Source organism: Besnoitia besnoiti, chromosome IV (genome assembly GCF_002563875.1).
Source record: "Besnoitia besnoiti strain Bb-Ger1 chromosome IV, whole genome shotgun sequence".
Lineage (NCBI taxonomy): Eukaryota > Apicomplexa > Conoidasida > Eucoccidiorida > Sarcocystidae > Besnoitia > Besnoitia besnoiti.
The window spans coordinates 2,047,702-2,075,698 of record NC_042359.1 but is presented as its reverse complement, the minus strand read 5'-3'; the positions used below and the strand labels follow the sequence as shown (position 1 = coordinate 2,075,698).

Below are 27,997 nucleotides of genomic sequence, written 5' to 3'. Positions count from 1 at the left end.
AACGCGGAAGCGACAGCTGGGACTTCGCAACAGATCCAGACAGAATTGAGCCTCTCCCCGGAGACGGAGAAGTGCATTGCGAAAGTACAAGCGGTTCCTTCAGCGAGTATCGCTGCAGAACTAAAAGGTACGTCCACAGCAGACTGTAGGGCGTCCGCTCTCCAAGAGCTTTTATGGGTGAGTCGCGCGGTGCCGTCAGACGACAGTGTTAATCCAGCGACGGTACCTGCCTCTGAATAGCCCCGCCGTAGCTCACATGGCTTACGCGCGCTGCGCTGTTGCAAACGTCAAGAGTCGAGCCCTATATAAATAAAAAACTGCTGCCAAGACTTTTGTGAGCGTCTGCCTGTAGCGGCGGTCAGAGAGCTAGTGGCCTCATTGGCACAGGACCGGAGCGAAGAGGAGTTATCTTCGGTTGTTGCTCGCTTTCAGCAGCGAATGCAGGCAGCACCAGGAATCGAAGAGGTGCGTAGAGAGTTGTGGGGTCTCCGCAGCACTGATAGTTTTACGGTGTCTTACTGGCCTTGGCGATGTCCAGGCTGTCGCCCAAAGCACACTTAATTTTCCACCATGGTCTCGGGCGTTATGTCTTAGACCTAAGGCAGTACGTAGTGTGGTAGAGCTCGCAGACAAGGCTAACGAAATTGTCGTTCCTTGTATAAACAAGAGCAGCCCTTGGGATGCACAGTATTGGCAATTTCGCTGGCGTGTCCGCAAATACCGTCCATGACGCAGCCCCTCGTTCACCATAGCACACTTGCCGGTAGCCCTAAAACACAGCATTTGTGTTTGGTATATTGCCAGCTCCATGTTTTTGCGATTGTTTTCTATCTCGTTAGGACTACGCGGGCGCGCTGGCCGCTTTGACAACGGACAAACTAACTCAGTTTGTGAGTATAACGAAGCGTGCAGTGGTGTTGTACTGAATTGGCTGCTGGAGGCAAGGGGTGACACGCCCCCCGCCTCGCTGTAGTAGGATGGTACACTGTTGTATCGAGTAAGGCCTTTTCGCGAGAGCCGCCTCTCGATTGAAGCCTAAGGTATCTGCCATGGCGTGTACTGTTCTGCCTGATAGTGTCGGTGGAGGTTGTTCTCAGCGATTGCAATACGTCTATTGCAGCTCAGATCTTCTCCAGCGCAACCATCTCTCCAGGCATCGCCCTTCACAAAGTCGCTGTGCCGCATATTTTCATATCTGATGACAACGGCTCACCGACTCAGTTCACGCATTCGGCAGCCTTTTTAGCCACACCTGTCCAAGAGCTATCCAGAAACCTCAGTATTAAATCCGCGAACTCATTTGCCCGAACACATTCTCGCACACGACTGCTAGCTAGATAGTGCAGCGCTCCACGGTAACTGCAACCAAAAAACCGGCTTTCGGAATCACGTGCATGAACGAATCTTCGCATCGCAGTCTCCGTTGAACTGTGGTGTCTTCGAGACCGCCGTCGCCCGGTGTGAGTCAGGCCAACCGTGTCCGACTGGAAACAGAGCTGCAAGAGTTGGAAGACGCAATTTCAAGCGCCCGGCATGCGTCAAGAGAGGCAAAAGAGGCGTTAATTGTTGAGGCGGTGAGTTGTCGTGCGGAACACTGAATAACACTGTCCAACATATCTAGAGACAGATCAAAGCCTCGAGCTCGGCTGTGCCGTAGTTAGCCGCCACCCATCATCTTCTTATCCGGTTTCCCTGGGGCTGCAGGAGCTTGCCCTTCTGAGGGAAGCTGACAAACAGAACGGAAAACGTATCGAGTGTGCCGGTAAGTCGCGTTTGCGTCGAAATGCAAGAAGGATCGCCAGCGTCTTGTGTACAGGTACCGCTGTTTTGCAGCGGTCTTTCCTCTTCTCGGGCAAGGGCAAGAGGTCTGCTTTCTTGTAGGGAGCGAGGTGTTTATTGCAGAAAGCGTTCACGCCGTCAAGGCGGTAGCAGTACTGATTAGGATAGACGGCGAAACGCTTAGTGCAGAATTTCATCCATGTTTGAATGTATACTCATGTGGCGTTTAACGCCTGTGTATGTTGGCATCACAGAGAGGATTTTGGAGCTTCCCGTACTGCTTCCAGATCTGGTGTGCACTGCGTCTCAAGAGACATTCTGCAGACAGCATAATATCCCTATTGTCGAAGTGCTGGTTGCCTTACCTTCAGAAAAGGCCTTTGCGTCTGTCATGGACGCCCACAACGCATTTGCGGCGATTTTGTGGAGTGATCGAAACCATGCTCAGTTGCAAGCGGCTTGTGCAGAGTTCTCGGCAAGGGTTATCGCTGTTATCAACGTAAGCCGAGGCACGCCCACTGCCGTCGTCCCCTCATACCAGGGCGCTGTGACACAAAACGCAACGCCTCAACTCAGTGGCGCCCCCCACACCCAGCCGAATGACTGCTCACGAAGAGCCGTTCTCTCCGTCAACAAGGCATATTTTGTCAATCCTCCCTCGCTGCTTTGTTTCAAAATCTCTCTGGTCTCCTGTTCGTGGGACTGGCAGGACGTTGGGAAGCGTTTTGACGCCGGTTGCGCTGAACTGCGAAACACGTTAAGTTCGGAGGCCGCGACCTTAGCAACTCAGCTTGAATCCATCTGCAGTGAAGATGAGCGGCAAATGCAAGACCTGCAGGATGTGAGACCCTCTGGAATGTGAAGCAGATGACCACTTCTATTTGACTTTCGTTTGCCATGATTGCGGGAGTTATATGTCACCCAGCTCCAAACTCCTGGCCTCACTCCCTCAGTGTATTGCACCCATAAAACAGCACCGGTTTGAGAGTTTCAATTACTGAGGCAACTGCCTAAACAATTGGAAGCGGTATGCTGATACAAATCCGTCTCCTCCACCTCACGTACGTTTATTCCTTCGCTAAACTTGGAACCTCCATAGCAGTAAAGTGACTTTCCTGACAGGGGACAGGCTTGATGCGCGCTTCTCTAGAGAATCGTGGTTGCGGGTGGTATTCATAAGCTCGGAAAGAGAAGTAATGCTCCGGTTCAGTGGTCCCACAGCAGGCAGATGCAGAGAGGTATATAGCCGCCCCGGAGGAAAGGAGGTTTGCAGGGCTGGATCGGTTGTCCTGCTTTCGGTCTGCTATCCATTCAGCAACGAGAGGCAAAGGCGGAGGCAATCTTCCAGTCCACCTGCAGAGAAGAACGCAATAGCATTGGAAAAATCTTCGAAACCTTTAAAGAACGGTGGAGCCTGCGAGCGGACTTGACGTAAGACCGGTCTTGGATGCGCTTGAACTACTAAGCGTAGATGTCCTCCTAGGGCTGCCGGGTACTGCTACCGCCGTGGAGCACATGCTGTCGCTTATGCTACGGCCGTGCCCTTTGAGCGGTTGGATACGGCCGCAAGGCACTCCGCAGAAATTCAAAAGAGGCCTTCGTCATATGCATCTGGCGCTGTGCGAACTTTCCGAATTGCTGCAGCTTCGAGGCTCTTCTTTGTACATCGCTAAGCACCCGCTCTGAGGACGCGTTTCCGTCCCTGGCGTTGTGCGCAACGCCAGAGGACGCCGTTGATATCGAGGCCTCTTTCGATGCCGACAAACAGCAGGTAAAGGCTACTACCGTGTGATCCCCAAATTACATTTTGCGGAGGTGAACTCTCGTTTTTCTGGGAAAAGAACATGTCGTTCGTTGTAGGAGGCAGTCGAGTCTTCGCATGTATACGCAACGAAGCGGGACTGAGAGCACGACCTCCATCCTTCCGGAGATCAGCCAGCCGAGCACCGTTTTATTCGCACGTTACTCACGTGCAGTGCCGTGGCTGGGATGCCACGGCATGACGGTTCTTCGCCCACGTTTAGACTTCACCTATCCCCGCCCCACGTAGGCTTGAGACGTCTTTGTTCAATCTGATGGCCTTCATAGATCACGAAGGAGCTCCATAGTTCATGCTCACGCCACGGGAAGGAAGTCCTTGCAGCTGCGGAGTCCGCACTTCAACAGCGGAGCCAGATCTTGCATCGGCGGCAACGGCTCGAACACCTGCTTCACGAAACAGCCTGGAGGAGCGCGAGAAGGAAACAAGTCTGCCTACGACAACTCGATCGCCAGCAGGCCGGCATCACAATGGAAGAGATCTTAATCTGTTTCAGCAGTTTGGTCAGAGTAAGTAGTTGTTGCTCGCAAAGTGTGTGTTTCTCGTCGAAGTACCAGAAGTTTCAGCCGTCTCCTCTTGTGGCTTGAGAGTATACCTGTACTCGGGTAACATTGCTTCATGTACGATCGAGCGATCTATCGTTTGCACTGTCATGTTGATATCCACTCAGGCCTTCGATAATTACCGCACCGACCTGTGTGGAGCGTTAGCCGCCTTTGCGCAGAAGACCAAGGTAAACGTCGGAACAGGCGTAGAGAGAAATTTACGGGGCCGTTCCTCCACTAACAGTTCCAGCGCCTGCGGCTGCAGCAATAATGCGTCTCCGCACCACGGAAAACGGGTGCTTCAGCGCAGGCCAGAGCACGGGCAGAAACCGTTTGAAGGGGGGCACGGAACGTTCCCGATAATGAAAATGTAGATTACTGGAGGAGCTTCTGGCAGCTGTGACACGAGTAGGACCGTTGCAGCGCCACAGTTTGATTGCTCCCTTGGCAGGTCATACAGCTTCGCTGCATGCGCCATCCCGTATATCTTATCTCTTGCAGCTGCTCGGGGCCCTCTTTGACATAAAAGAGAGACAGTTTGAGCGTGGACGGACTATTGCAGATCTCTCGCGTGCGCTGGCTCACGCTGAGGCTGCGCTACGAAAGAGTGGCCTCGAAGCTGCCACATCCCTCTTTCGCCGTGTCCGTGCTAAAGTCACAGAATCCCGTTCTGTGATTGCCAAGCAACTGGCAAAGGAGAACCTCGAAGACGTTTACAAGGCTCAAGATGCCCAACGGCAACTACGACTGTACGTGTACAAGTACAGTCCGGGTGTAACACACGATTAAAATTGGGGATCAGAAGAACTCGTGACACAGTAGGTGACCGCGCCTGCGACAGCCAGAGGCTCGTGCAAAAACAAACGCCAGTGGCTGGCAGCATGACCACAGGTTGGAAAAAGCTTGCTCACCGGGTCTCTCAATTTTGCCGGCGTAGAGGAACGATTCAACGGAAGATCTGTGCTGGATATACGACCTACGGTAGCAGGGGGCGTCGCCTCCAGGCGTGAATGACCGAGTGCCGCAGGCAACGTTCTACGCATTTTTACCAGCGTCAGATTTGATTTTGCGAAGTGGGCTCCAAATCCGCAGGCTGGCTGTCGAAGAGTTTCAAGCTCAGACTAATTTCCTTGCCACGCTGACTTCACTCCTCTTTAAAGCCGAGGAGAAGCAAGCGCACGCCCTCTCAGACGTCCAAATGAATTTTCAGAAGTTCGTCGCACTTGGAGAGGATCGGCGCTGGCTTTGTTCTCAGATCAATGAGGTCCGTTGGGTCACCGCCGGAACGGCGGCCAGAGTCCTGAGGCGCAGCAAACCGCAAGTATCCGCATCTTCGAACCCTGAGCCTCATTCTAGAGTTTACTGCTACCATCCCGGGGCGAATGGTCACACCGCACACATTAGACAGGGAGTACAGCTGTGTGCTCTTGCTGATCACGCAGCTGCGCCCGATCAGACCTGCTCTGGTGTCGCCTACAGCAACAGGGTTATATGGTGTTCCACAAGCTGCTTTCTCTAACACCTGCGGGATCTGCGGGTCCGGACTTTTCCCCTGGCGTTTTCAAAACACGCTAATAGGGTCACGAGTCTTCGCGCTTCGTGAAACACCTGCTTGGGAGTGACCGACCACCTACAGGAATCACCACAGCAAGAAGGACCTTACCGTGGCGATTCGCTGAGTCGCTCGAATATGGGGCGCGTTTCACTCGCGGGCAACTTTCTTGTCCGCCACGTGCCCCAGCTAAACGTGGGATGCTACAGAGGGTGCTGCAGTATTACTCCGGCGTCTCCTCCTTACGGGATCCTGCTGTCCTCATGCCCTGCCATGATGATATCAGCTACGAAAGAAAGGCGGTGCCCAAGAATGGAAGGTCAATGCTTTGCTGGTAAGCGACGTGGCAGGACTGCGTAAAGCTCACTCGCTGGGCCCTCAATTGGCAGCCCGCAGGTTAACGATCCCCCTGGTGAAGCGAATATCAAGATGGAAGATGGGACTGGCCCACTGATCACGAGAGGACATCGTGTCTCCGCCTCGCGTTCACCCTGTCCATATGCCGCAGCAGAAAACACTCATGGGAGACATTCGAATGTAACGTGGCCGTAAACAATCTCCAGTCCTGTACCGCGCACGGTTGCAGGCGGCTGTGCAGCCGTTCGCGAAACGAGGGCATGGGCCTTGGGTGCCTGTTCCATGGGGGACGCTCGCGCGTCGGACGTTCACCAGCACGATGCATGAATGGCCCGCAGTGCGCGTATTATTGCAGTTTGACTCTACTGGAACCCTAAACCCTGAACTCTAACAGCCGCTGGTGATCACTGGGACCGAGATAGCAACGCGGGCTTTGGAGCGGCTTCTGCTTCAAACACCTTGACATACTTGTTGCCCTCAAACGTGGAACACCCTGTGGTTCTGTAGCTGCGTTCAATGTCCGCAGGAGGAGTACAGCAAAACGCGGGACGTAGCGGAATCTCTGCTTAGCGAACAACGGCAGCAACGTCTCCGCGACGTAGAGGAAAGGTCACACAGGCTCCACGAATCTAGAATAAGTCGCCTGCTTCGATTAGCTGAGGCGCGTAAGAGGCTGGTCAACGACATTCAAGGCATGGTACGCTACTGTGCAATATATTACCTGTCATGGGTGTTACCCAATCCCCTGTCTGCCAGCAAGCACTAACAACAATATCAGTTCTTTATCACTGGAAAAGAAGCCGCAGCGGCACCTTTGTGTTGCTTTTTTCAGAATACGCAATTAGATAAAGATATGGCGGCATGGTCAGACACTTTCGACACCGTAGAAGAGGACCTCTTTGACTTGCACCTAAAATTTCTGGGCTCTAGTTTCCAGCTCAGCTTGGCGAGGCCTTCCTTGCAGTTTGACTCTGCGCAGATGCAACTGACGGCGGGCTTCCAGGTGAGCCTTCTCAGGCGATGAAACGCTCGATGCCTGCGTGCGTTCTCAGTCCCACTTTTGTGCTAGTTTCTGCAGCCCCTGTTGCGAAGTCAGCAGGGAGTCCGACAGTCACTGATCAGCCGCAGACATCTCTACATTTGTAGGCTGCCGCATGGTTGGGATCGTTTCGTCAAGTTACACCGTTTTAGGTGATGTGTGGCAGCGGAGGCATTGTTGAAATGTCTTCATTTTATGGAACGGCTTCAGTCGAGGCGGTGAACTGCTCGGCGTTTGCATGTCGGCCCGTTACTCCCTGGTTACTGAACAAGATTCAGCTAGAAACTCTTGTTCACCGTCAGAGGCTATACGTGGGCTGGGTTACGAACGTCTGGGGACAGTTCGTTCCCTGTCTACCATATTTGTAATCTCAGACTTGAATGCTGTCCGTGATAGCTACGGTGGTAAGCCGCTGTGCGGACGCTTTGCAGAGCAGGCTTGCCCCTTCATCCTCGTTCCATTGCTTGGAAGCCGCGACGCTCGTAGCAAGCCAGCTGGTTTGGCGCGAGTCGCTGGTCTCAAACAAGCTTTGAGAGACCATATGCATCTGGTGCGCATGCCACAAGCAGTGGGGACTCTATCTCCTTCGGCGCGCAGGCGTTTCAGGCGGCCTCTCCTGTAGATGCTGAAGCAAAAATTATGAGCGGCAATGAAGAGCTCACGCGTGTCAGAGAACGTCTGCTTTCTCAAATGACCGGCATTAAGGTATGGCAGTCGCGATTCGGTCGGTCATTTTTGCTTCGATGGTGCATGCATGCCTCAGCCGGTGCGCAGTGATATGTCAGGCTCCCATTCAAGTCCCTGTCGCCCTGTGGCACCTACCTGGCTGGACGCTTGCATGCATTCGCAAAGGTTCCGTTCTAGTCTGGCAAACGCGCATATGCAAGTAGATTGTTGCGCCAGATTCACGTACTAGCCGTTTCACGCTGGTTGTAGCTTGACCTCAAATGTGGGTGAGAAGGCATTGTTTTCGCTCTCTGCCGCAGGAAAATGTCCGGGGATTCTCCATTCTAATAAGGATTGTAGAAAGCAGCTTCCGGGCACTAGACGATGAAGAGCTACAACTTCTGGGCGAACGGCCGACTGGAACCTATAGGAGTGCCAAGTCAGTGCAATGCTCAAATCAAAATAATTATTTCGTTCAAAGTCACATGAGTTTATCCACCCGTAGAAAATATAGTCCTATATTTGTGGGTGTGCCACTCTGAGCCCGCTGTGAGCTTCGGAAAGTAGTCCCCAATAAAGGGGACCCCGCAAGAGAGAACTGGCCAGACGCCTGGTGCTGAGACGTAGGCTGCCCCCTCTCACGATGACGCCCGCAGCCGTCCATTTCAGACATGAGGTTGAATTAGATCTTGCGTGGCGTTCCCCGCTCCCGGCACACGGGACAGTAGCAGGCCTGAACACTGCAGGCACGTCCTGAAGAGGATGCCACCATTCGATCGGCATCAGCTAGAGGCAGAACCGGAGACGATTACTGTAACCATATGTTTCCGAGGAGCGCGTGACCCCCTTCTCCGGCCAGGATTACGGATGCACGGAGAGAGAGGTGTTGAGACTGCAGGCGTGGGAAGCCTACCGGTTGTTTGCCTTCACGACTGCGCGTCCACAGCGTTTTGTTCTGAGCTGACACTGTGCCGTAGTCTCTGTCTCGCTTGGTGGCCCCCAATAGTTGTTCAGACGTCTGTTCTCGCTACCGCGGCGCGCGGATCACTGAGGAAATTTTCCGAGGCACAGCGAACTGAGGACTGCCACTGTGATGTGCCGTGGCAACCGTGTGCTTCATTAGGGAAACAGCAGAGGCCGGAACTGAGTCACTCTGGGGGAGTACAGCAAACGACTACGATCGGCTTGGCACTCTACGAGACTTGAATCGTCGCCACTTCACCACCGCCGCAGCTGAAGTGTTCGACATCCGCCCTTCGGTATGCATGTGTCCACATACTTGGGTCATCCACGTCACACTTGTTGACCTCTCTTGAAACGTTTAGTGTTGGCGGGACGCTCGTGCTGGCGCTTAAATACCGGGTCACCTCAAGCTGTGGAACTGAATGCGTGGAGAGGGTACTGGACTCATCTGCGCAAGTCTAGTGGCATTTTGCTGCTACGGTGCACCGTCCCCTGAGTACTTCCGGAAATATTCTGACACACGCAGGACTTTGTGCGAGGTCTTTTAAATTACATGTGCAGGAGGAGCTGTTAATGCGGACTGAAGAGGAACAACAAGGTGACAGCAACTCTCCACGTGGAGTACCCTGTGGAGACGCAACGGAGAATGAAAAACTGGAGATGCTGGAACGTACGTACAAAAAGTACAACAGGTTTACCTCCGAGGCTGTGAGGGGCACGTTCATAGCCAGACAAGCGACACACTGGATCTGCCAGCCCAGGCGACGAACCCGTGACAAAACGCCCCGATAATACGGACACAAGCAGCTCATGGCACCCTGATGTCGCTCGAGTTGTCGAGCGCTATAGGGTGCTGCTTGTGACCGTCAGTGCCGAGAAGATTATCGCTCCTGTGTAGCACCGATGCAGCTCAACGTGCCAGTCGTGTTAATTTGCGCGCCCCCTCATTTAGAATCACAAGTGTTAGAACGCGGTGGCTTGGTTCGTCATATTCCTGTCCTGGTTTTATATCGGACAAGCTCACAAATCCGCAATCGCAACGCCGTGGAATTATTGGGCCTGAATAGAACTAAGCATGTAACAACAACGCACCAAACGGCGCGCACCGCTACTGCCTCGGTGCTGCCGTCTTCAGGTTTTGACAACTCCTGCCAGCGGGCGAATATCGTGTTCGAAGACGAACGACAACAAGCTCGTCTGGCGATGGAGAGTCGCATCGCTGCCCGGGCTGCGAGACGGAAGAACGGTTCGTCCGCAGCATCAGACACGGGCTGTAAAGCAGGTCGTCACGACCTGCTTGCCGAGTGGAACGCGGAAAAGAGGAAGCTCGTCGAGCGACGGCAGGTGCGGTTCTTTCTGTGCGGCCTGCACAACAGATGCATGTGGTCTCTGCGTGATGCCCGTTAGTGTCATCTAGCTAACTACTGTCCAGTGTAAAACGGCGTATTCTTTAGGAGGAGTAGCGCGAAAGGCCGTTCAATCAAAGGCTTTGCGTCCCTTCGGTTTCGCACTGTGTCTTCGAGCGGCGGAGTACCGTTCTTACAGAAGGCCGCTAAAGTCCCTAGTCGCTGTGACTGACCGTCAACTACGCGAACGAGCGGTGAAGTGGATCCCTGTTTCCGTTGCGCCACGGTTCCTACGGTATGCCAGTCACTGTATCTGGTGTAGGCAGAACAGGGTAACAGAAAAATGTGTCGGGACACCGAAGACTTTGCGAAATAGCAAAACTGAATGTGTGCTGTACCGTGACGGTGTAACCTCACCAGAAACTGAGAGACGAGGCGGAGACGCAGGCGGAATCCAATCAAAGGCGAACGTCGAATGCGAAAGAGGTAGGACTTGCACAGCCGCCGCTTCCGACGTCACCGCTGTCATCCGCCGCCGGCCAAACTCCCTTTGTAGCTTACAGGGGACAGGCGGATCATGTTACTCCAGGGCTCTGCGTCCCAGTGCTGGATGCAGGTGATGTAGGCATAGGCGTTCTCAAGCGTAGAGTCACTGATGTTTGGGTGTATTTCGCAGCCGTGCGGGGCTACCAAAAGTGTACGGGATGAGCTGCTTATCGCTCTGCCTATTGGCTGAGCCCCTGGGGATGGACCGCGCGGGTGTAGTTGTCCTCTCGCGTTGACTAGAGTGGTGCGGAACGCCTTTCCAGGCGAGGAATGGAGAAAACTGCCGCCAATCAAAATAACACCGTTGCCTACCAGCATATGTCTAGTTTGGTAGTCGGTGTTTTGACCTTTGGCTTGTCTTTGCTAGGCGATGGAACGCCGCCAGCATCAGGAGCTTGATGAGCTGGCAGCCCTCCAGCTCCAAGAGAAATTAGCCGTGGTTCTCCTGGAGCGTGATGTGAAGCTCGCTGAGCTTGAAGCATCACACCGGTAAGAGGCACGATTTTGTGCGAGTTCACTAGAAACAGTCACCTGCTTGTCCTCTGTGTTGTGGGGGGAGCGTTCGGTCGATGTTTCTGGAAGCGAGGCACTTTGTTTATGCAGTGGCTGTCGCTTCTGTCAAGCCGACTGTAGCTCCTGTACGGGTTCTGTGCGTTTTTAAATTTCTTGTCAGTACAGTGTGACATTTACTTCTCCCAAAGTGATTTGTTATCACATCGCTTATCTTACGCCGTCTTACCTTGCCGCGTGGCTGTCGTGCTCATGGACGCCTGTGGTATTAGCATCGCAGAGTTGCGCGAATCGTCGCCAGAAGAGACCGACGCAAAGACGGATGCTCGGATGAGCTCCCTAGAAAAGGTCAAAGAGTTGATTGAAGTATGGCAAACGTAGAAAATGACAAGGCCAAGCGGCAGCACAAGACAACAGCTGTGACTAACGGATCCACATCACGCGTGCGGGAGTCCCGCAGCCGGGGCTCGATATGCGAGCTTCGTGTATCAATGTACAAGCATTGTGATCACAATGCGTTGGTGTTTGCGTAGTGGCGTTGTGTTCCTGGGGCAACTGCTGATGCCGCGGATGCCGACGTGGCGGAGCCCGATGGAAGACATGGAGACTACGGTTCTGCCGGAAAGAGCCGTGGGCGAAGTTCCGGAGACACAGCTCCTGGAAGCGCCTGATGACAGGCGTTGTCCCAGTGGTCGGGTCCTGTGACGCCCCCGCTCCCACTTCCTAGTCGTAGGGCGGGCAACACATCCACGTCATGTTTGCGAGGAGCCTGTGCCAACACGATTGCGCTGGACGTTTTCTACTAGGATTAATGTCTCTACGCCACATACGTGTGAAGCTGTTCCTGCGATTCTTGTGTAGACCGAGTTAAGGGCGCACCTGGAGCAAGTGCAGCTCCAGGTACGTTTACTCAAGTAACTGGGAGGCGCCGACCTACCCACGGGATGTTTTTTTCTCTTTCTCTTGAGTGGCACTGACTCAGAGGCTCAGATAGTGCGTCACTATGACGTGCCAAAGGCTGGGCTGACCGCGGAGTGCGTAACATGGTGGCGCCAAGCACCGTCTTGTTGAGTATATGGACAATCCGATATTGGCAGCGCTAGCATCGGCAGTGCCCAGTGCCCGGGGACTCCTGGTCGTCTCTAATAAACAACTGGTGCCGCTTAGATGTGGAGGCCAGATGCTGAAGCTGCAATGACTATACGGGTTTCTAAGAGAGGGCGGTGCCAGTACGCTCACCCCAGTCCGCGTATCTGCACAACAAACATGTCTTCTTCTACGGCACACGTTCTGTGTGGAAAGCCTCTCTGACCGCGGCTCCCCGCATTACGTACTGTCGCCTGTCGTTGGAGTGATCGAAAGGTGGCTCAGGAACAACGGATGGATCTGGAGCGGTTGAAGCATGAACACGCAGATCAACTGAGGGACCTCTTGTACTCCCTCGATGAAAATGTCCCTCTTACGAACGTAGCTGACGTAAGACGTTTCTCGTGGGTTTTTTGAAGTGTGGTGCTCCTACGCAGGGCCGAGAGGGGAGCACGCGGTAGAGAGTCACGAGGGGGGGGTCGCTGCTAACCCTTGGAGTCGATCAGAATCGGCTGCGGGGCGCATGTGAACGCTCTCAATAAGCGCCCCTGTCATCAGCGGTGCTGACCTGTCCTTGTCAGCGGTTGTGAAAGCTTGGGTAGTGCAGGGCGTCGACAACTTTGGGCATGCCCACGAAGTGTTGCTTTGTTTGACTCAGCACACATCCGCTCCAAAAGGAATTTGCTGGAGAATGCGTGCACACATTAACACGCATCCCAACCAGAAGACGAGTCATGCACTGCTGTATGCTGTACAGATATTAGACTGCAACGCAAAAGTCAATGCGTGTCTTAAGGAGATGGAGATGGAGCACATGAAGGACATGCGCCGCAAGCTGGAGGAGGTCCGGAACGAGATAGTGCACAGCCCGAGGAACAACTCTGCAGAGGAGACATCTCAGAATATCTCCCGTCTTCGGGATGAGCAAAGAAGAAATGAATGGCGGGAAAAGATTGCAAACAAGCGTACTCAGGCGTGGACAAGGCGGTCACAGATACTCGCAGGCGGGGCCCGCACGGACGCCCTCTTGATTTCGCTTAGGCAAAAGATGGATACATTGTTGGCCGCTCTCGAAGAAGACAGGCGCTGCCAGCTGGAGAGCGTGGCAGAAAAACTCAAACAGAGACAGATAACGAGGATGGCTAAATTTGGTGATTCCCTGGGGCATCGCAAGGTAATTGGACTGTCTCCGCTGGCCTACACCAGTCTGTTAGCCTAGGCAGAGACCGAAGCCGATATTTGAGTCGCGTTATTTCAGCATCATAGGTCCAGTGAGCTGCTTGCCCGCGTTTTGCATCTGAGAAAACAGGCAGAAGCGTGTGGGAGTCATCCAGCACGCTGCTGAGCTAGTAGCTGCACAATGTGGAATATTGTTCAGTAGAGTGAGTTTCGCTTGACGGCACAGAATCCAATAATGTTCTCAGGTATGGCAGAGTGAGCAGTACATTCACAGATAATCGCATGAGCTGGTGCTGTTGCAGGGTGAAGGAGATAGCTCTGCCGCCGGCTGAAGGCCGTATCCGTGAGATGCATGATTAACCGGCGCATGTTCCTTGTCTGCCATTTCTTGTTCAAAACTCAAGGAAAACAGAAAGAAACGATTGACTGCGAGGGTTGCAAGGATAAAGGACACTGCTGCAAAACGGTAGGTCTAACACAATTATTAAGAATCTAGCCGCTCAGGTAGCAAGCTGACCTGGGGATAATACAGGCTATTGACACCTACTGAGCATCTAACAACAGCAGGATTGGGCTTGGCTCGACAGGGGCAGGGCTTCTTCGTCGCCTGCCCTTCTACCTTCAGAATCATGTGGAACCAGCAGAAGCGAAAAGGAACCTGCAGAGCACAGCTCAGCCCTTTAGCTCAACGTGTGGTGGACGAAGAGCTCCTTGCGGAAAGCCTGCGCCAATACAAAGAAGAAAGCACCGTCCAATGTGAGTACACCTGACACGATTTGCTCGGTGGTGTATAAGAAGTAGTCCGCCAAACCGCTGAGAGCAATACCAGAGGAGAGCTGTGCGTGATCATCTGCCTATAACACGCCTGCAGTCCTCTCCACACGTGGTGCGTTAACTTTTCCACAGAACAGTTAGATGCCCGTGAACACTCCCGTCATGATTCGTGTGCAGGTATTCATCCATTCTACATAAGACTGCTCGCTAACGATCTATCTCACTGGCAGTGTCGCCAAATTTGTGCTGCCGAGAAGTAAAACACCGCCGCTGTGTCACCTACATGGACGACACTGCCGGAACTATTTTAAAACATCTGGCCGCCTGGTTGCCCCAACATTTCGGCGCCATCGGGACAGTCACGCTTCTTATAACTTCCTGAAGTGTCGCTCAAGGATGCCTTGTGGGTGCGTATGGACCGTCGCCGTCCATACGCTGCGAGGCGCAGCGCCTGCAAACTAGAACGCTAACACTCTCCGTGCTTGTTAGGTGAAAATTTTTGATACAACTGTGTGCTTGCTTGTGCTTTACCCGCAGTCCGAGGAAACTTTATGAGGCTCCTCGTGCAGCTCGAGTTGGGCTTGCGCAACGTCGTTGTCCCCCAGCTTCTCTCTGGGATGCATGCCGTGGGCAGAGGGACTGTAGCTCGAGGAGGACCCCCCTTTGATTCGCTCCTAACAGGGCCTAGGAACATCAGCGTTAGCGCGGCTGGAGTCAGAGAAAGCAGGGCTATGCTCAACCACGAGAGTATCGTCAGTTCAAGAAGCAATGCCGGACACACCGGCGGACGTCAGGACTCAGAGGCTGAGAGCCAGACCACCCCAACTAGCTACAGCAGCAGCGGGTCCAGTTCTAGTCGGAGTAGCAGTAATAGCGGGACTAATTCTAGCCGCAGAAGCAGTGACATTGGGCCCAGTTCGAGCAGCAGCAGTGACAGTGGGTCCAGATCTAGCCGCAGCAACAATGATAGCGGGACTAGTTCCAGCCACAGCAGCAGTGGCAGTGGGCCCAGGTCGAGCAGCAGCAGTGATAGTCAGGCCTCTTCTAGAGGCCGCCGCAGTGGTAGTCGGGCCCGCCGCATTGGGGGTGACGGGCCGAGCGCCAGCGATGTGAACGCGAGCAGTCGCTCAGACACCGGGACTTCCAGCAGCGACGACAGCGGGTAGGAGAAGCGCGAACATATGCTCAACCGGACTTCCAAGACCTGAAACCGATCAGAAATCCGGCACAAGGTTTCGGAGCCCTCCCTGTCGTTAAGAAGCCACACACATGAAGAACCGAGATGAAGAGGCCGCGTGGATCAGGCCCAAATTAACTCAGCCGAGCCCCCAGCGATTCGGGTAGTGCTACCGTGGCCGACGAAAACGGTTGAATCAAGGAGCTCCGACTCATAGTCTTGAATCTCTCAGCCTTGTTGTAGCAGAGGCTGGGCAGTGCAGTTTGTGCATCATTAGTCGAGCTTGCCACAAGGTGGAAGCCTTACGCTTCGGGGGAGGGTTTCCCGGTCCACCGTTTCAGAATACGTCCTGGGCTGTTGCTTGCGCGTGCCGGGGCATATATGGAGTGTACCGTTCTCTGGTTACTGTAAGATATTATGAACAAATCGAATTAGCGTCTACGAAATAAGAAACTTGTCTGTTCAGAGCTATTCCCCCGGAGGATCTGCTATAAAAGACACATCCAGTTCAAGTCCACCGAGGGCCTAACGTAGCAGCTTCGATCCACGGCACATGGAATTAACGCGGTGGTGCTGGCAGCCCTCAAATCGAAGTCGGATGCTGGGCATACTCAGGGACCCAAAGACACGACGTAGTTGAATACAATGGCCGCCTCAGCCGAGGACAACCCTCCGTGACCCCCCTCCTTGGCCAGCTTATATTTCGGTGGATCTTCCCCCACAGGCGTGATGAGGGCAACCCCCGCAGTGTAGCCTGTATGCTGGCCCGCCTGGCTCAAAATCTCATCCAGTGTTCCTTCTGGTTCTATTAAGGCCGGGTTCTCCAGAAGCAGGTGTTCTGTTCGCAGGCAGTGGCACCACAAAACGTCAGACTGTGACGTAGAGGCATCCGTAGAGTTGCCTTTGTCCCTCGAACTCATTCAGACCAACTGTTCAGGTCATAGAACTCGACTAAATGTAAAACTGCCCGCCAACACCCCGACGACATTCGTCCTGCCTCTTCGCCTTTGCTTCTCGAGGGAGATGCTCGACTGCCTGCTCATCTCCCGTCATCTGAAAAAGCTGCCGTGTGGATGCCCTGATTTTACGTTCTTGCAAGCCGCAAACCAGACTGCCAACAAGCCGCCTTACCTTCTACTTCGGTCGGGCACGACGAGGCGTCACGACGGGAGCCTGAGATGCCGAACCCGTAGCCCGGCTGTTTTTCAAATGCTGAGTACAGCTTGCATACGGAGCCATTTTCCGTCAGCTCGAATGACCAAGCTGAGCACTCCGCATTGTTGTAGCATTTGCCCATGCACTGGCACAGCCCGTCAGTAGTCGCGGAGCCATCTTCGCGCTGAAGGACATCGTTGTCCTCGCCAGCCAGAAGCAGGAAAGGCTGCAAGAACCTGCGCTCCATCATTACTAGAATGGTGCCATTTGTAGCCTCGTGCTTGAACAGAGGGTCCGTCACGACAGTACAGGCGTCCGGCCAGTCCTGGGTGTAGTTCCATGTCCATGCCAAGCAGGAGGCATCGCCTTCGCACTTCTGTTGACAAGCAAGAACTGAAGTGGCGGGATCAGCTTGCGCCTTTGGCTCCTCGTGCGCGCCATAAATTACTGAAACGAGCACACAAAAAGCAGCGGCCAGAAACAAGACACATCCAACCCGGCAAAGGGCATCAGGCCCGCGGAGGTGGGTTCGAACACTGGGACGCACGTGCAACTACGGTGAATCATACCTTGCCTCAGCGGAACTGCAAGAACCGCCGGTCCCCGGGCCCGTGTCTACGGCAGAATCGAAACTGTGTATGATTCCATGCCGCTTCCTTTTATTACAAAATGCGCGACGAGTCCGCCCCGTCCAATGACGGGGTTCGTCTTCTGCGTGGCGTCAGAATCATTCTCGTGACGCATCCTACCAGGCAACTGAATGTCAAGAACTCCTCTGCTGCCGGAAACGGCCAGCGGGTTCGTGACGCTGACGACAGCTGCTTCCTCCGTGAAGTAGTGGCACGTCTTCGTAGAGGAACTAGTCAGCAACGTCCACGCGTGACATGTATCTACTTCAGTGGCGCATCGAGTGGCGCAGTGCTTCGCAGGGTCTAGGGAAGGGTCCGGCTCATCCGTCGTAATCGTTGTGCCCTTTAGTTCCAGGAATGGCGTGAAGAATCTGGATCCCAGAACGGATGTGTGCGCGTTGGTCTTCTCCTCGAGCGCCGCGTTCCACGTGCCAGCAATGCACTCGACAGTCCCGTCTTCTTGCGTCGCGGCGGACCACTGGACGCATTTCTCTGTCGTGGCGCAGAGTTCTTCGCATTCTTGCTCAGTGCTCATAGGTTGTTTAGCAAGCACTGTTGTTTTCCAGCTCGTTGAGATCACCATGCCAGTCTTGGCTGAAGAGTGAGTGAGCACAAATCGACATCTCCACAAATTGAGGGTACGTAGAACACTGGATAGGATCCATTACTCTTGAAACGCTGCAGCCCAAAAACCACATACGCTTAAATGATGAAAAATACTCAGGTGCGTCGGAAAAGCCAACGTTATGACTTGGTTGCTATTTGCTGCGTGCTGCAGCAATCGCTTCTGATCCTGCACTGCTAGACGCGGGACGCTGCTGCTAACGGATGCTTACTGGGGGACTTTTCCAAGGTTGCCGCATCAGCTGTCTCGTTCCCAGACACGACAGAACCGGAATCCGGTACAACACCTGAGACGCTAGCGAAGAGCTCGCATAGTTTCTCCTCTCCTCGAAAGGTCCACGCCTTGCAATCCCGCGCAGATGAACATGCTTCTGCGCACGCGGATGCGGCGTTGAGCTGGGACGCATCTTCTTCAGATGCTTCGCCAACGTACGCGACCCCTGTGGCCATAGCTCCACCGGGATTGCGAATGAGGACACTGCCCTTACGTGAGACAGCAAACGTTTTCAGGTCCTTCGCCTCCCGAATGTTCCCGATGTGGCATATATCGCTGCCTCCAGCGGCCGCCGGAACGTAGGAGTAGGCGAAGCACTGCACTTTCTGGCACGCGTTTTTACAATTTGCAACTGGTGTAACAATCGACTCGACTGCCGTCGGGGTCAACGCGGTATCGAGTAGTACTGCAAAATAAACACACAGGCACTTTGCCAGAAAAAGAATTGCTAGTGGTGAGGCTCCGATTGTAGATGGAAGTCACGTAATGTGAAGGGGAAAACGGGACGCAGGTGCTGTGCCACGTAACATAGATGCAGTTTCGTGCCTTGCAGCGCGATGGCATGATGGGTGAGATCCCGCGACCGTGCGGGCACTCCAATTTTCGCTTACTCAGCTGCTCGATTTCTTCGAGATGGATTCCAATGTCGGCTATCAGAAAGTTTGGATCATCCTGTTCTGCGCCAATCTCGCGATAGAGATAGCAGATGTTCTTGGATAGATCGAACGCCCAGCGCTTGCACTCTCCGGACCGCCGGCAGAGATCGATACACTGGGGAATAGGGGTGTCGGGGTGCTCCTCAAGGTGCGACGGGATAGGCTTTTTCGCAACCATTAGAGTAGCCCTGTTTTGTGCAACAACGACACTGTCTTTCGAGGCAGCGAGGGTCTGTCCTGCAAGCCCTCCTAGGTAACAGTTCGGTGCTCCGCCGTCGACACCTCGCGTGAAGGATGCAGATCGACACAGCTTTGACTTGCCACATTCTTCTGCGCAGGCCTTTGGAGAAGGAGCTTGTTTCGCCTCGAAGGAACCAAGGTGGAGCAAGTAAACGCCCTGTCCGTAGGTATACGCTTCACCTGTGGCCATGCACAGAACACGGGAGCATTAGCTAAAGGTTAAGAACAGCTTCCGGCAAGGGGGGTTCCAGAAAAAAAATGCTGTATATGAGAGCCCACACTTGCTTTCCTCGGAAGTTCATCTCATCACAAGGGATCTCATTGCCACACGAACGACTCCGCACCAGTGTTGAAAGGCGCTTGCCCGAACACCCGCCCTACCGAACGCGAACGTACTCGGAACGTACTCGAATAACTCTTGTCTTGGCTTTCGGCATGACCTGACACCCACTCGAAATCGTAGGTCTCCGTGCCCACGACCTCAGGACCATAGAAGTTGCATGTATGGTCAAATTTGTTCCACGACCAAAAGAGCTTCTGCGTATTAGCTTGCGCCCGTGCCTGGCACTGCTCGGCAGTAGGAGTCGTCAGAACTGTACGGAAAGCTGCGGGTCCGGCGGACATTGCGGGCTCATACTTGCGGTCATCCAGGTACTTCATGGGCACCGGTCCCATGACGGCATGCCGGCTACCTGACGTGGCATCGGGGTTTTTCCTTCTCGAATCTTTTGCCGCAGAATCTTTCAGGAAGCAGTTGACCACCCTGTTAGAATAATACGTCCAGTAGGCGCATTCCGGCGCGAGCGAGCAAGCCTCTCTGCATTCTTGGGGCGACGCCACTGCAACCGGATCCTGTGGCAAGTTCGCACCGACATACTCGGTCTGTGGGTCCAGTGCAATTTCAACCTCTCGGGAGCCCGAAACTGCTCCAGCAAACTGAGTTTTTCCTGCCATCGCACGAGCGTTCTTGAGGTGGCAACTCATTGCTCGATCTACAGTGGAGTAGAACGTCCAGTAATAGCAATCGGGTTGATTGTTGCATGCATCCAGGCAAGCAGTGACATTATCTGCGGCAACGGGCGATATCTCCAGGTTGTGGGATTTCAATTCCACGTTTTCTTCTGAGTAAGGCGTTGTCTGTGGCTCATTTGGAGAGGTGCAGTATTTCATTGCCGATACAACGTTTGGGAAAGAGACCTTCTGTACAGTGGCGCCTACGACGGGCGACCTCCTTTGCCGGCACCGCTTTTCCACATCATTAAAGGTGAAGAATTCACATTCTGTGGAGTGCTGGCATAACTTCTGGCACTCCAACGCCGTCTCCACGGTTACAATAGGCGCTGTGTCAATTCCCAGGTACAGCGTATCTTTCTCCGCGCATTCAGGGTCTGCCTGGGAAGGCACGCAGTATTTCAGCGCCGAAGCTGCGTAAGGCTTCGACAGCTTATAGATCTTGTCTTCGCCCCCCGGGTAGGCCTTCTTCAGCACACATGCAGTTGTCCGGCCGTCAAATGTGAAAAACTCGCAGGTGGGGGCGTTTTGGCAGAGTGCCTGACAGTCCGCAGCTGACGTGGTTGTCGCAACGTCACCTACGGTGGCGCCGAGATACTCCACATTCCGGTCGGCGCATGAGGGGACGGCTGACGAGGGAGGGGGCCCACAGTATTTTGTAGCAGAAATAGCGTAACCGAACGGTATCTCCTGCAGCTCCGCAGAGTGCGAATCAAATTGCTTCAGGGCGCATCGACCGTCCTGCTTGTAGTATGTGAAGAAGTTACACAGTCTGCTCCTCTGGCACAGAACCTGGCACTCGACAGCCGAAATGGCGGCATCAGAATCGCTTTCTTGCCCGACGTATTCGGTGTTGTACACGGCACACGGCGGAGCAGAATCATGGGGCTGGCCGATGCTGCACGACCTCATGCCCGAAACTGCAAAACCGACCGGAAGTTCTTTAAGAGGCTCCCCTGTCTCTGAAGTCTTGAGGACACACCGTCGCTCATGCCGGTAGAAGGTGAAGAAAGAACACACGTTGCTGGTCTGACATGTCGCGTGGCACTCGGTCGCTGTGGAAGAGACCAGCGACTGAACCTCTGTGCCGGTGAACTCGACGTTGGTGTGGAAGCACTCTGGCAGAGGCCCTTCAGGCGTTGGAGGTTCAGGAAAGCTTGGCTGGTCATAGAATTTAGGCCCAGACACTGTTGACTGCCTGGGAACTCGCATTGTGGGTGCAGACGCATTTTTGAGGAAGCACGACCTGCTATCCTGATAATACGTCCAGTAGTGGCAATCGGTGTACTGCTGGCACACATACTGACAATCAGTGTAGGACCTGATAGAACCGTCGTCTATCAGTTTAATATTATGGCCGAAGAAGTCCACGTTGATCTCCAGGGTACCTGCAAAACGCGCCGATACGTCCAAGCCATCATGTTGGTAGCACCAGTCATGTAAACAGGAGCCGGGGTGCGAGGCCGTGCAAAGCAGACATACCGGCGGCGGGGAAGCAGGTCCGCGGGCCAGACACCATTCCTACGGTGCTGAAGTCCTGGACGCGTCCTAGAACTGCGCTGCTATTCTTGAGGTAGCAGTTGCTTGTTTGGCCGACCCACGTCCAATATGCACACGCCGCGGATGCGAGGCAGTGATGATGACACAGGGCAGCCGATGTCACTTTTCCGTTTTCGATCTTCTCCGTATCGAACCCGCGGTAGTCCACATCAATCTCGTAGCAGTGTTCTGTACGCCGGTACAAACCACCAAATTCAAATCACTGTCCACATGCTCTAACGCCACTGTTCTTGACGGCGGAGTATAATCGCCCTATTGAGTGCCTCCAAACACGGTGACCTACCATGCGGTGCGCAGAGTTTTGGTCCGGAAACGAGTCCCGCAGTCGCCGCATCCTGCACACGGCCAAGCAGGGCCCCGTGGTCCTTCAGATAACAACTTTTCTTCTGGCTCACCCACGTCCAGTAAAAACACCGTTCGTTCGCTTCGCAGAGCGACTGGCATTCAACGTAAGAGTTGATTGAATTGGTTTCGAGTTTTTGGACGTCAAACCCGCGGTAGTCTACGTCGAGCTCATGGCATGCTGCGGAAAACGGAACAGCACCACAGCTGACAACGATGCTTCCGCCAGGATCGTACGCCGCGAACTCTGCGGGGGAGGAGCGAATAGTGGCTTACTTGGGGGAGCCGGGACGCAATCTTTCGCCCCCGATATTTTGTCCATTGTTGAGCTATTGCGTAGCCAGCCCTGTAGTGCGTACGGGTTTTTCAGGTAGCAACTCTGCGTCGTCTTGACCCATGTCCAATAGTAGCAGCCTGTGCGTCCCTTGCACAAAGCTTGGCATGCTGACGGTGTTGTTACTTCCCCCGTCTCCAGCTTTTCAATATCGTATCCATAGTAGTCGACGCCGCTTTCGTAGCATGAGCCTGTTGCAGACGTTGGTACACACATCCGAATCGGATGCACCCTCGTTGGTGCGGCAAGATGAAAATGCCTCAGAAGAAGAGTGAGGCAAAGACGCACCTGCAAATTGTTCACCGCACCGCCTGGATCCCGAGACCATGCCTGCGGTGCTGCCATCCTGGATGCGGCCTAGTGGTGCATATTGGTCTTCCAGGTAGCAGTTGTTGGTCGCCCGCACCCAAGTCCAGTAGTGGCAGCTGTGGTCGACCTGGCATAGAGCTCGGCATGTATCGGCTGAGAGCACCTTTCCCGACTCGAGTTTTTTGACATCGTGCCCCCTATAGTCCACGTTGTACTCGTGGCAGGCTACAGACAGAGGACACAGGCCGGTACCCGGCACGTTTTGCGAGCCTTGAAAATCTTGCCCGCCCCGTTGTGCTCTGGCGGAGCCTCTGGCCGAGCCGAGTGTACCCAGCACCACTCGAGGGGCAGTTCAAGGTCAGAATGTTATATATTCGGCTTCTTGGACGCTCGGCATGTGTCATCGTACGGTCACCGCAGTGCAGCGAACAGTGTGTCACCACCGCACTTTTTGCCACCACGTGAGCCGGACAGAGCTCGTACTACGTCGGTCTGTGTCCAGAGAGACTTGTCGCCCGGGGCATCTGGTTACCTTGTGGGACTGCAGTACAGCGCTTGGGGCCAGACGTCATGCCAGCAGCTGCCGGACCAGCATCACGACCGATCAACGCGTAGTGGTTCTTGAGGTAGCAGTGCCGTGTGTAACTGACCCAGGTCCAAAAGGAACACTCCGGCAGTTGCTCGCACAGTGCCTGGCACGCCTTGGTTGATGCCACGTCTCCGCTTTCAATTTTTTGCACGTCGTAGCCAGCATAGTCGACGTTCTCCTCCCTGCAAACTTGATTCAGTCAATCCGCGCGGACGTCAAAACGATGTGTTCACATGATATGTGGACAGAGGCGACAGTCGGCGTGCTACCTTAAGCCCATTTGCTGGTTTCGCCTGCATGATTCGTCTCACGAGAGGAGCATTCAAGGCTCGTTATTAGCGCGATGGTGGCATCGCTCCTGGAGACCTGGGACATGGTGTGCTGAGATACATGGCTATGGTCACCAATCCTCTTGTATTTTGCCGGCGCCGGTTGTACGCCGAATGCGCGGTCATCTGTCATCGTGAATGCCACCATTTGGTCAAGGGCGTGAGCGACGAAGCGATGGCAGACAGAGCAACAGCGTAACCCGAGCAAGAGTCGTGACGGAGTGGCTTGTGAGACGAGTGCAGTGCTTCTCAGCTGCTGGGCGATGCAGGATGGAACTTGCGAAACCGCTCGCTTCTTACTAGGCTGGATAGGACAGAACGCGGGGCCCGAGACAATTCCCAGAGTCGATTCGTTAGATTGGTGGCCATTGAGGGCCAGGTGGCTCTTCAAGTAACAACTATTTGTCGAGCTCACGTAGGACCAGAAACTGCACCCTGTAGTTCCTTGGCACATGCTCTGGCACATCTTTGCCGAGGAACATTGTCCTTCAAGTTTCTTTATATCGAAACCTTGATAGTCCACGTCCCACTCGTGGCAGCCTGCATGTCAACCGCGTTACACGGGATCCGAGCACTGCGTGCGCGTGAATGTTTTCCCCGCGGTCCAATATATCATCACACACACCGCAGGTGGCAGCCCACGAACGAGACCTTGTCTCCGCCCACCTTTGCGAGAGGCCCGCTGCTGAAAGGGAAAGTAAGTACCACTGCTGTGTTGCACCGTCGAAGCGACTGCTCACCTGGGGGTGTAGGAGTGCAATATTTCGGCCCCGATACCATGCCCACGGTTTGTGGGCTTTGAACGCGTCCTATCAGGGCGTGCATGTCCTTCAAGTAACATTTCATTGTTTGAGATACCCATGTCCAGTAGATGCAGCCGCTCGTCGCCTGGCAGCGAGACTGGCAAGACGCCGCACTGTCGACCTGTTCGTCTTCAATTTTCTTGATGTCGTGACCAAAATAGTCGACATCCAGCTCCATGCAAGCTGCGTGGAGGCGAGAGTAAAGCCGCAATAGCGAAGTGAGAAGACAGCGCTGCTGCGTCGTGCTCATTCTGCAGTCTGCCCAGCTCCTTCTGCATTCTTCCCAGCTCCTTCTGCAGTCTTCCCAGCTCCTTGCGCTGTGAGGTCCTCTTGTGCTGTGAGTTCCTCTTGTGCTGTGAGACTGATGTAGCCATTGAGGGGCCGTCGGGTCGTACCTGGCGGGAGCGGGTCACAGTCCTTAGGCCCCGATACAAAGCCGATGGTTGATGCATCGGACACCCGGAAAGACGAGGCAGTGCTGTCTTTTAGATAGCAGTTGCGTGTCGTGCGGTCCCATGTCCAGAAGTAGCACACTCGGGATGCTTGGCAGAGCGACTGACACATCGAGGCGGAAGCCGCAGATCCAGGCCCCGTTTCACTCACGAGGCCTCCCCTGTAGTCGACGTCCATCTCATAGCATGGCACTGAAGATACAAATGACAGGCATCAACCGCAGTGACGTGGATCACTTCCGTATTTCCAATTTGAAGGAGCTTCCGTTATTCGGTGAATGCTGACCCACGCCAGCGCGCAGGTCTGTCACACAGCCGCGCTGGCCGGGCAGCGGCGTTGGCTGTAACATAGGCATCTCTCGGCTTGCTTACCTGGTGGATTTATGCATGTTTTCGGCCCGGAGACCATGCCGATCTTCGTGCTGTCATGTACCCTTCCTTGCAAGGCATACGGTCCCTTGAGGTAGCATGACTGTGTCTGCTTTACCCAGGTCCAGTGAAAGCATCCTTCCTTTCCACGGCATAATTCGTGGCACATGGTGGCGGTGGTCACTTGTCCTGTCTCGATCTTTTGCACGTCGTGGCCGTAGTAGTCCACATTCAGTTCGTAACACGCGCCTGAATTGACATGACGACAACGCAGTGTCGCCCTCAGCCGCAACCCTCCAGCCGTTGTACAACGTCGCCATCAGACATCCTGTTCTCCGATCTCCCGATCTGAGTAGGCAGTGCGTGCCTTTGTGTGTAGGGTTGCACGAACCTGGAGGGTTGCTATGGCAGACTTTCGGGCCGGAAACCATTCCGACAGTGGCGTAGTTGCTGCGTCGGCCTTGAATGGCCCCGGAACCTTTCAGGTAGCAATTGTTTTCGCTCGAGACCCACGTAAAATAGTAGCATTGTGGCAGGGCCATGCACAGTTGTTGGCATGCGGTCGCCGAGGTGACCTGCCCACTCTCCACTTTCTCCACATCGTAGCCGGCATAATCTACGTTGCCCTCAAAGCACCAAGCTGCAGTGAACACACAAACAGTGCATGTGCGCGCACGTCTTTCGTAGAACAATGTCCCTTCAAATGTCACGGATACTGTAGCAGGCAAGCGCACCAATATACCTGAAGCCTGAGGCAGGCAGTCCCGGGGGCCAGAGGTCATGCCCACTGTGTCGGAGCTGTGCTTGTGACCGAGGAGAGCTTGGTGGTCTTTCAAGTAGCATGACGAAGTCTGGCCGACGAAGGTCCAGTACTGGCATCCAGCAGTCTGCTGGCATGCCGTCTGGCATGAACTCGGGCTGGTTATGGTGCCGTCTTCGACCTTCGCGATATCATGGCCGACATAGTCTGTATTGGCGTGGAAGCACCCTGCAGGGCGAAACGACGGCGAGGCAACGTGACGAGCCACAGAGGTGACATCTGTGCGAGCGGACGGGCTCGAGCAGCCAGTTCAAATGGCCCCAGCCTTGAGAGGTGTGGCCGGGAGTCAAAAGACAGTGGGACAGGGCGGAGCGGGCGTGGCGCTACGGAGTCAATGCTGTATTATGGCAAGGTAGCGGAGGAGCAAGCGGAGAGCTCGGACTTGGGAAGTTTGTGCGCTTACCGGGCGTCCTCGGGGCGGACGAGACGCAGTGTTTGGGACCGGAGACAAACCCCAGTACACTGGAGCCTGTAATGCGTCCTGAGAGCGCACTTTTTTCCTTTAGGTAGCAGTTCTTAGTGGTCGCATCCCATGTCCAATAGAAACAATATGGGTGCGCCACGCACAGCTCTTGGCAAGACAGAAACGATAGCACAGATCCTGTCTCAACTTTTTCGACGTCAGAGTCACGGTAGTCCGTATTGTTTTCGTAGCACTGTGACGCTGAAAATATCCAGTCACAAGCACCGATGGTCGTTGATATCGAGACTCTGAAGGAGTCGGCATTCTCCGCGGATGTCGCTGCAAAACCTCCACGCAGGCCACTGTCCTCTGGCTCCAGGAGATACACCACGAAATGAGCATCGGTAAAGCAGACCCCCTTCCAACCCGCCCGAGCGTCCCTTAGCGGCTAGCTCCCGCGCTAGACATACTTTGGTTCCCGGCGGCCCCGGAGGTATAGGCGTTGCAGACTTTGGGACCAGACACGACTCCTCGTGCAACAGTTAGGCCATGGAACGCTTCAGCAGACTTCATATAGCAGTGCAAGTCAGGAGTCCACGTCCAGTATTCGCATCCATCATGTTGCCAACAAAGCTGATGGCACTGACTCGCAGACGAGGCTCTTGTAGTTTCGTGCTGCTGCAAGTCAGAGCCCTTATAGTCGTAGTCATATAAGTAGCAGCCAATTCCTGCAACACGGGCAGACAAACGCAGACCCAAGCGTAGAACCACCAACAGACACATTGAAAGACTGGTGCTCTCTGCCCGGGTCTATCTACAATCTTAATAGCTTTGCCCATCCAGTCAGCGGTGCAGCATACTCACCCGATGACGCAGACACAGACCTGCAGAAAAAAAGGATAGGCAACACGTATGGCTGACTCTGTGCATGATGTCATTTCCCGCCGCACTTTGATGGCTACGCTCTGATACCAGAAGCGCCCTCTCACCTGGCGGAAAGGCCAAGGCACGCCACCGCGGCGGCCGCGACGGCCATGCGCCTCCACGAGATACGTCTGACTGCCGGCTTTTGAGGAGGGGGATCCATGTTGAAGAGACGACGGGAACAGCCCGAAATTATACAGGAAGGAGATATCGGACATAAAAACCAATTTTTTGAGACCCTACGCCCAAGACAACCAACTGGCACCCTGAGATATTGATGTGCGCCAGGACAAAGCCTACGAGACTTTTGCCACGGTGCCCGGAATAGCACGTCCAGCGTCTTTTTTTCTCAGAACTTTTTACTAGCAAAATCGATTCTGTTACATCGCCAAGGCGAGGAACGGTTTAGTTGAATGATGCGTCAGATCATCCTTGCCTCCGAGTTCGAGGTTTCAAAGATTATTTGTGAGTTCCCTACCGCTTCTTTTGAGACTTCGACCGCTCATTCTGTGAGATGACGCGCGAGGTCGCCTGTCAGAGACATCTGTCTCTCATTGGGAGACAGCCTGGGGCCGGAGATGGATGTGATAGATTTCGGTGGGTGCACTTACGGTCGGTAATCGGTCTATCGAACATTATCCTGTCCCACTGCACAAGCTCGCGCTGCTATTTTTTGCGGGTTGTGTGCCCCCTTAGCCAAGGGAACAAAAACCGCAGGCTCCACGGTAAACCCTTTGGTATCGTCGTACTCGCCCGTAAGCGCCGTGCCCGTGCACCTTTGCCTGCCTGAGTCTCCGAGCCGTCGCCCGGTCGCAAGCTCCAATGCAAGACACTAC

At 54.3% G+C, this 27,997-nt stretch overlaps 2 protein-coding genes across 2 annotated transcripts in view; one reads left to right on the top strand and one right to left on the bottom strand.

Annotated features, from left to right (window-relative positions):
- Nucleotides 1-15,327, top strand: part of BESB_054230 (uncharacterized protein) — a gene marked incomplete at both ends in the record, with an annotated part of 60,123 nt that extends 44,796 nt beyond the window's left edge. The window contains 27 exons of the mRNA XM_029363858.1: nt 1-127; nt 353-465; nt 840-890; nt 1,470-1,574; nt 1,705-1,762; nt 2,151-2,278; nt 2,489-2,620; nt 3,095-3,210; nt 3,424-3,550; nt 3,868-4,107; nt 4,269-4,331; nt 4,645-4,904; nt 5,236-5,407; nt 5,982-6,029; nt 6,579-6,749; nt 6,885-7,015; nt 7,658-7,796; nt 9,282-9,390; nt 9,856-10,064; nt 10,980-11,101; nt 11,395-11,488; nt 11,984-12,022; nt 12,494-12,598; nt 12,966-13,382; nt 13,792-13,853; nt 14,013-14,143; nt 14,699-15,327. Of these exons, the coding sequence (XP_029219781.1) occupies nt 1-127; nt 353-465; nt 840-890; nt 1,470-1,574; nt 1,705-1,762; nt 2,151-2,278; nt 2,489-2,620; nt 3,095-3,210; nt 3,424-3,550; nt 3,868-4,107; nt 4,269-4,331; nt 4,645-4,904; nt 5,236-5,407; nt 5,982-6,029; nt 6,579-6,749; nt 6,885-7,015; nt 7,658-7,796; nt 9,282-9,390; nt 9,856-10,064; nt 10,980-11,101; nt 11,395-11,488; nt 11,984-12,022; nt 12,494-12,598; nt 12,966-13,382; nt 13,792-13,853; nt 14,013-14,143; nt 14,699-15,327 (4,098 nt within the window). The remainder of the gene's footprint in view (nt 128-352; nt 466-839; nt 891-1,469; nt 1,575-1,704; nt 1,763-2,150; nt 2,279-2,488; nt 2,621-3,094; nt 3,211-3,423; nt 3,551-3,867; nt 4,108-4,268; nt 4,332-4,644; nt 4,905-5,235; nt 5,408-5,981; nt 6,030-6,578; nt 6,750-6,884; nt 7,016-7,657; nt 7,797-9,281; nt 9,391-9,855; nt 10,065-10,979; nt 11,102-11,394; nt 11,489-11,983; nt 12,023-12,493; nt 12,599-12,965; nt 13,383-13,791; nt 13,854-14,012; nt 14,144-14,698) is intronic.
- Nucleotides 15,328-15,949: 622 nt separating this feature from the next.
- On the bottom strand, nt 15,950-27,324 carry BESB_054220 (PAN domain-containing protein; the record flags this gene model as incomplete). Its single annotated transcript, XM_029363857.1, has 20 exons — nt 15,950-16,176; nt 16,470-16,940; nt 17,243-17,716; nt 17,959-18,426; nt 18,632-19,096; nt 19,324-21,315; nt 21,410-21,655; nt 21,771-22,010; nt 22,106-22,354; nt 22,452-22,697; nt 23,005-23,250; nt 23,691-23,930; nt 24,131-24,376; nt 24,589-24,837; nt 25,018-25,263; nt 25,406-25,654; nt 25,757-26,002; nt 26,238-26,498; nt 27,102-27,121; nt 27,227-27,324. 20 exons carry the CDS (start codon nt 27,322-27,324, stop codon nt 15,950-15,952), a joined length of 7,179 nt encoding a protein of 2,392 aa, XP_029219780.1.
- Nucleotides 27,325-27,997: the final 673 nt, after the last annotated feature.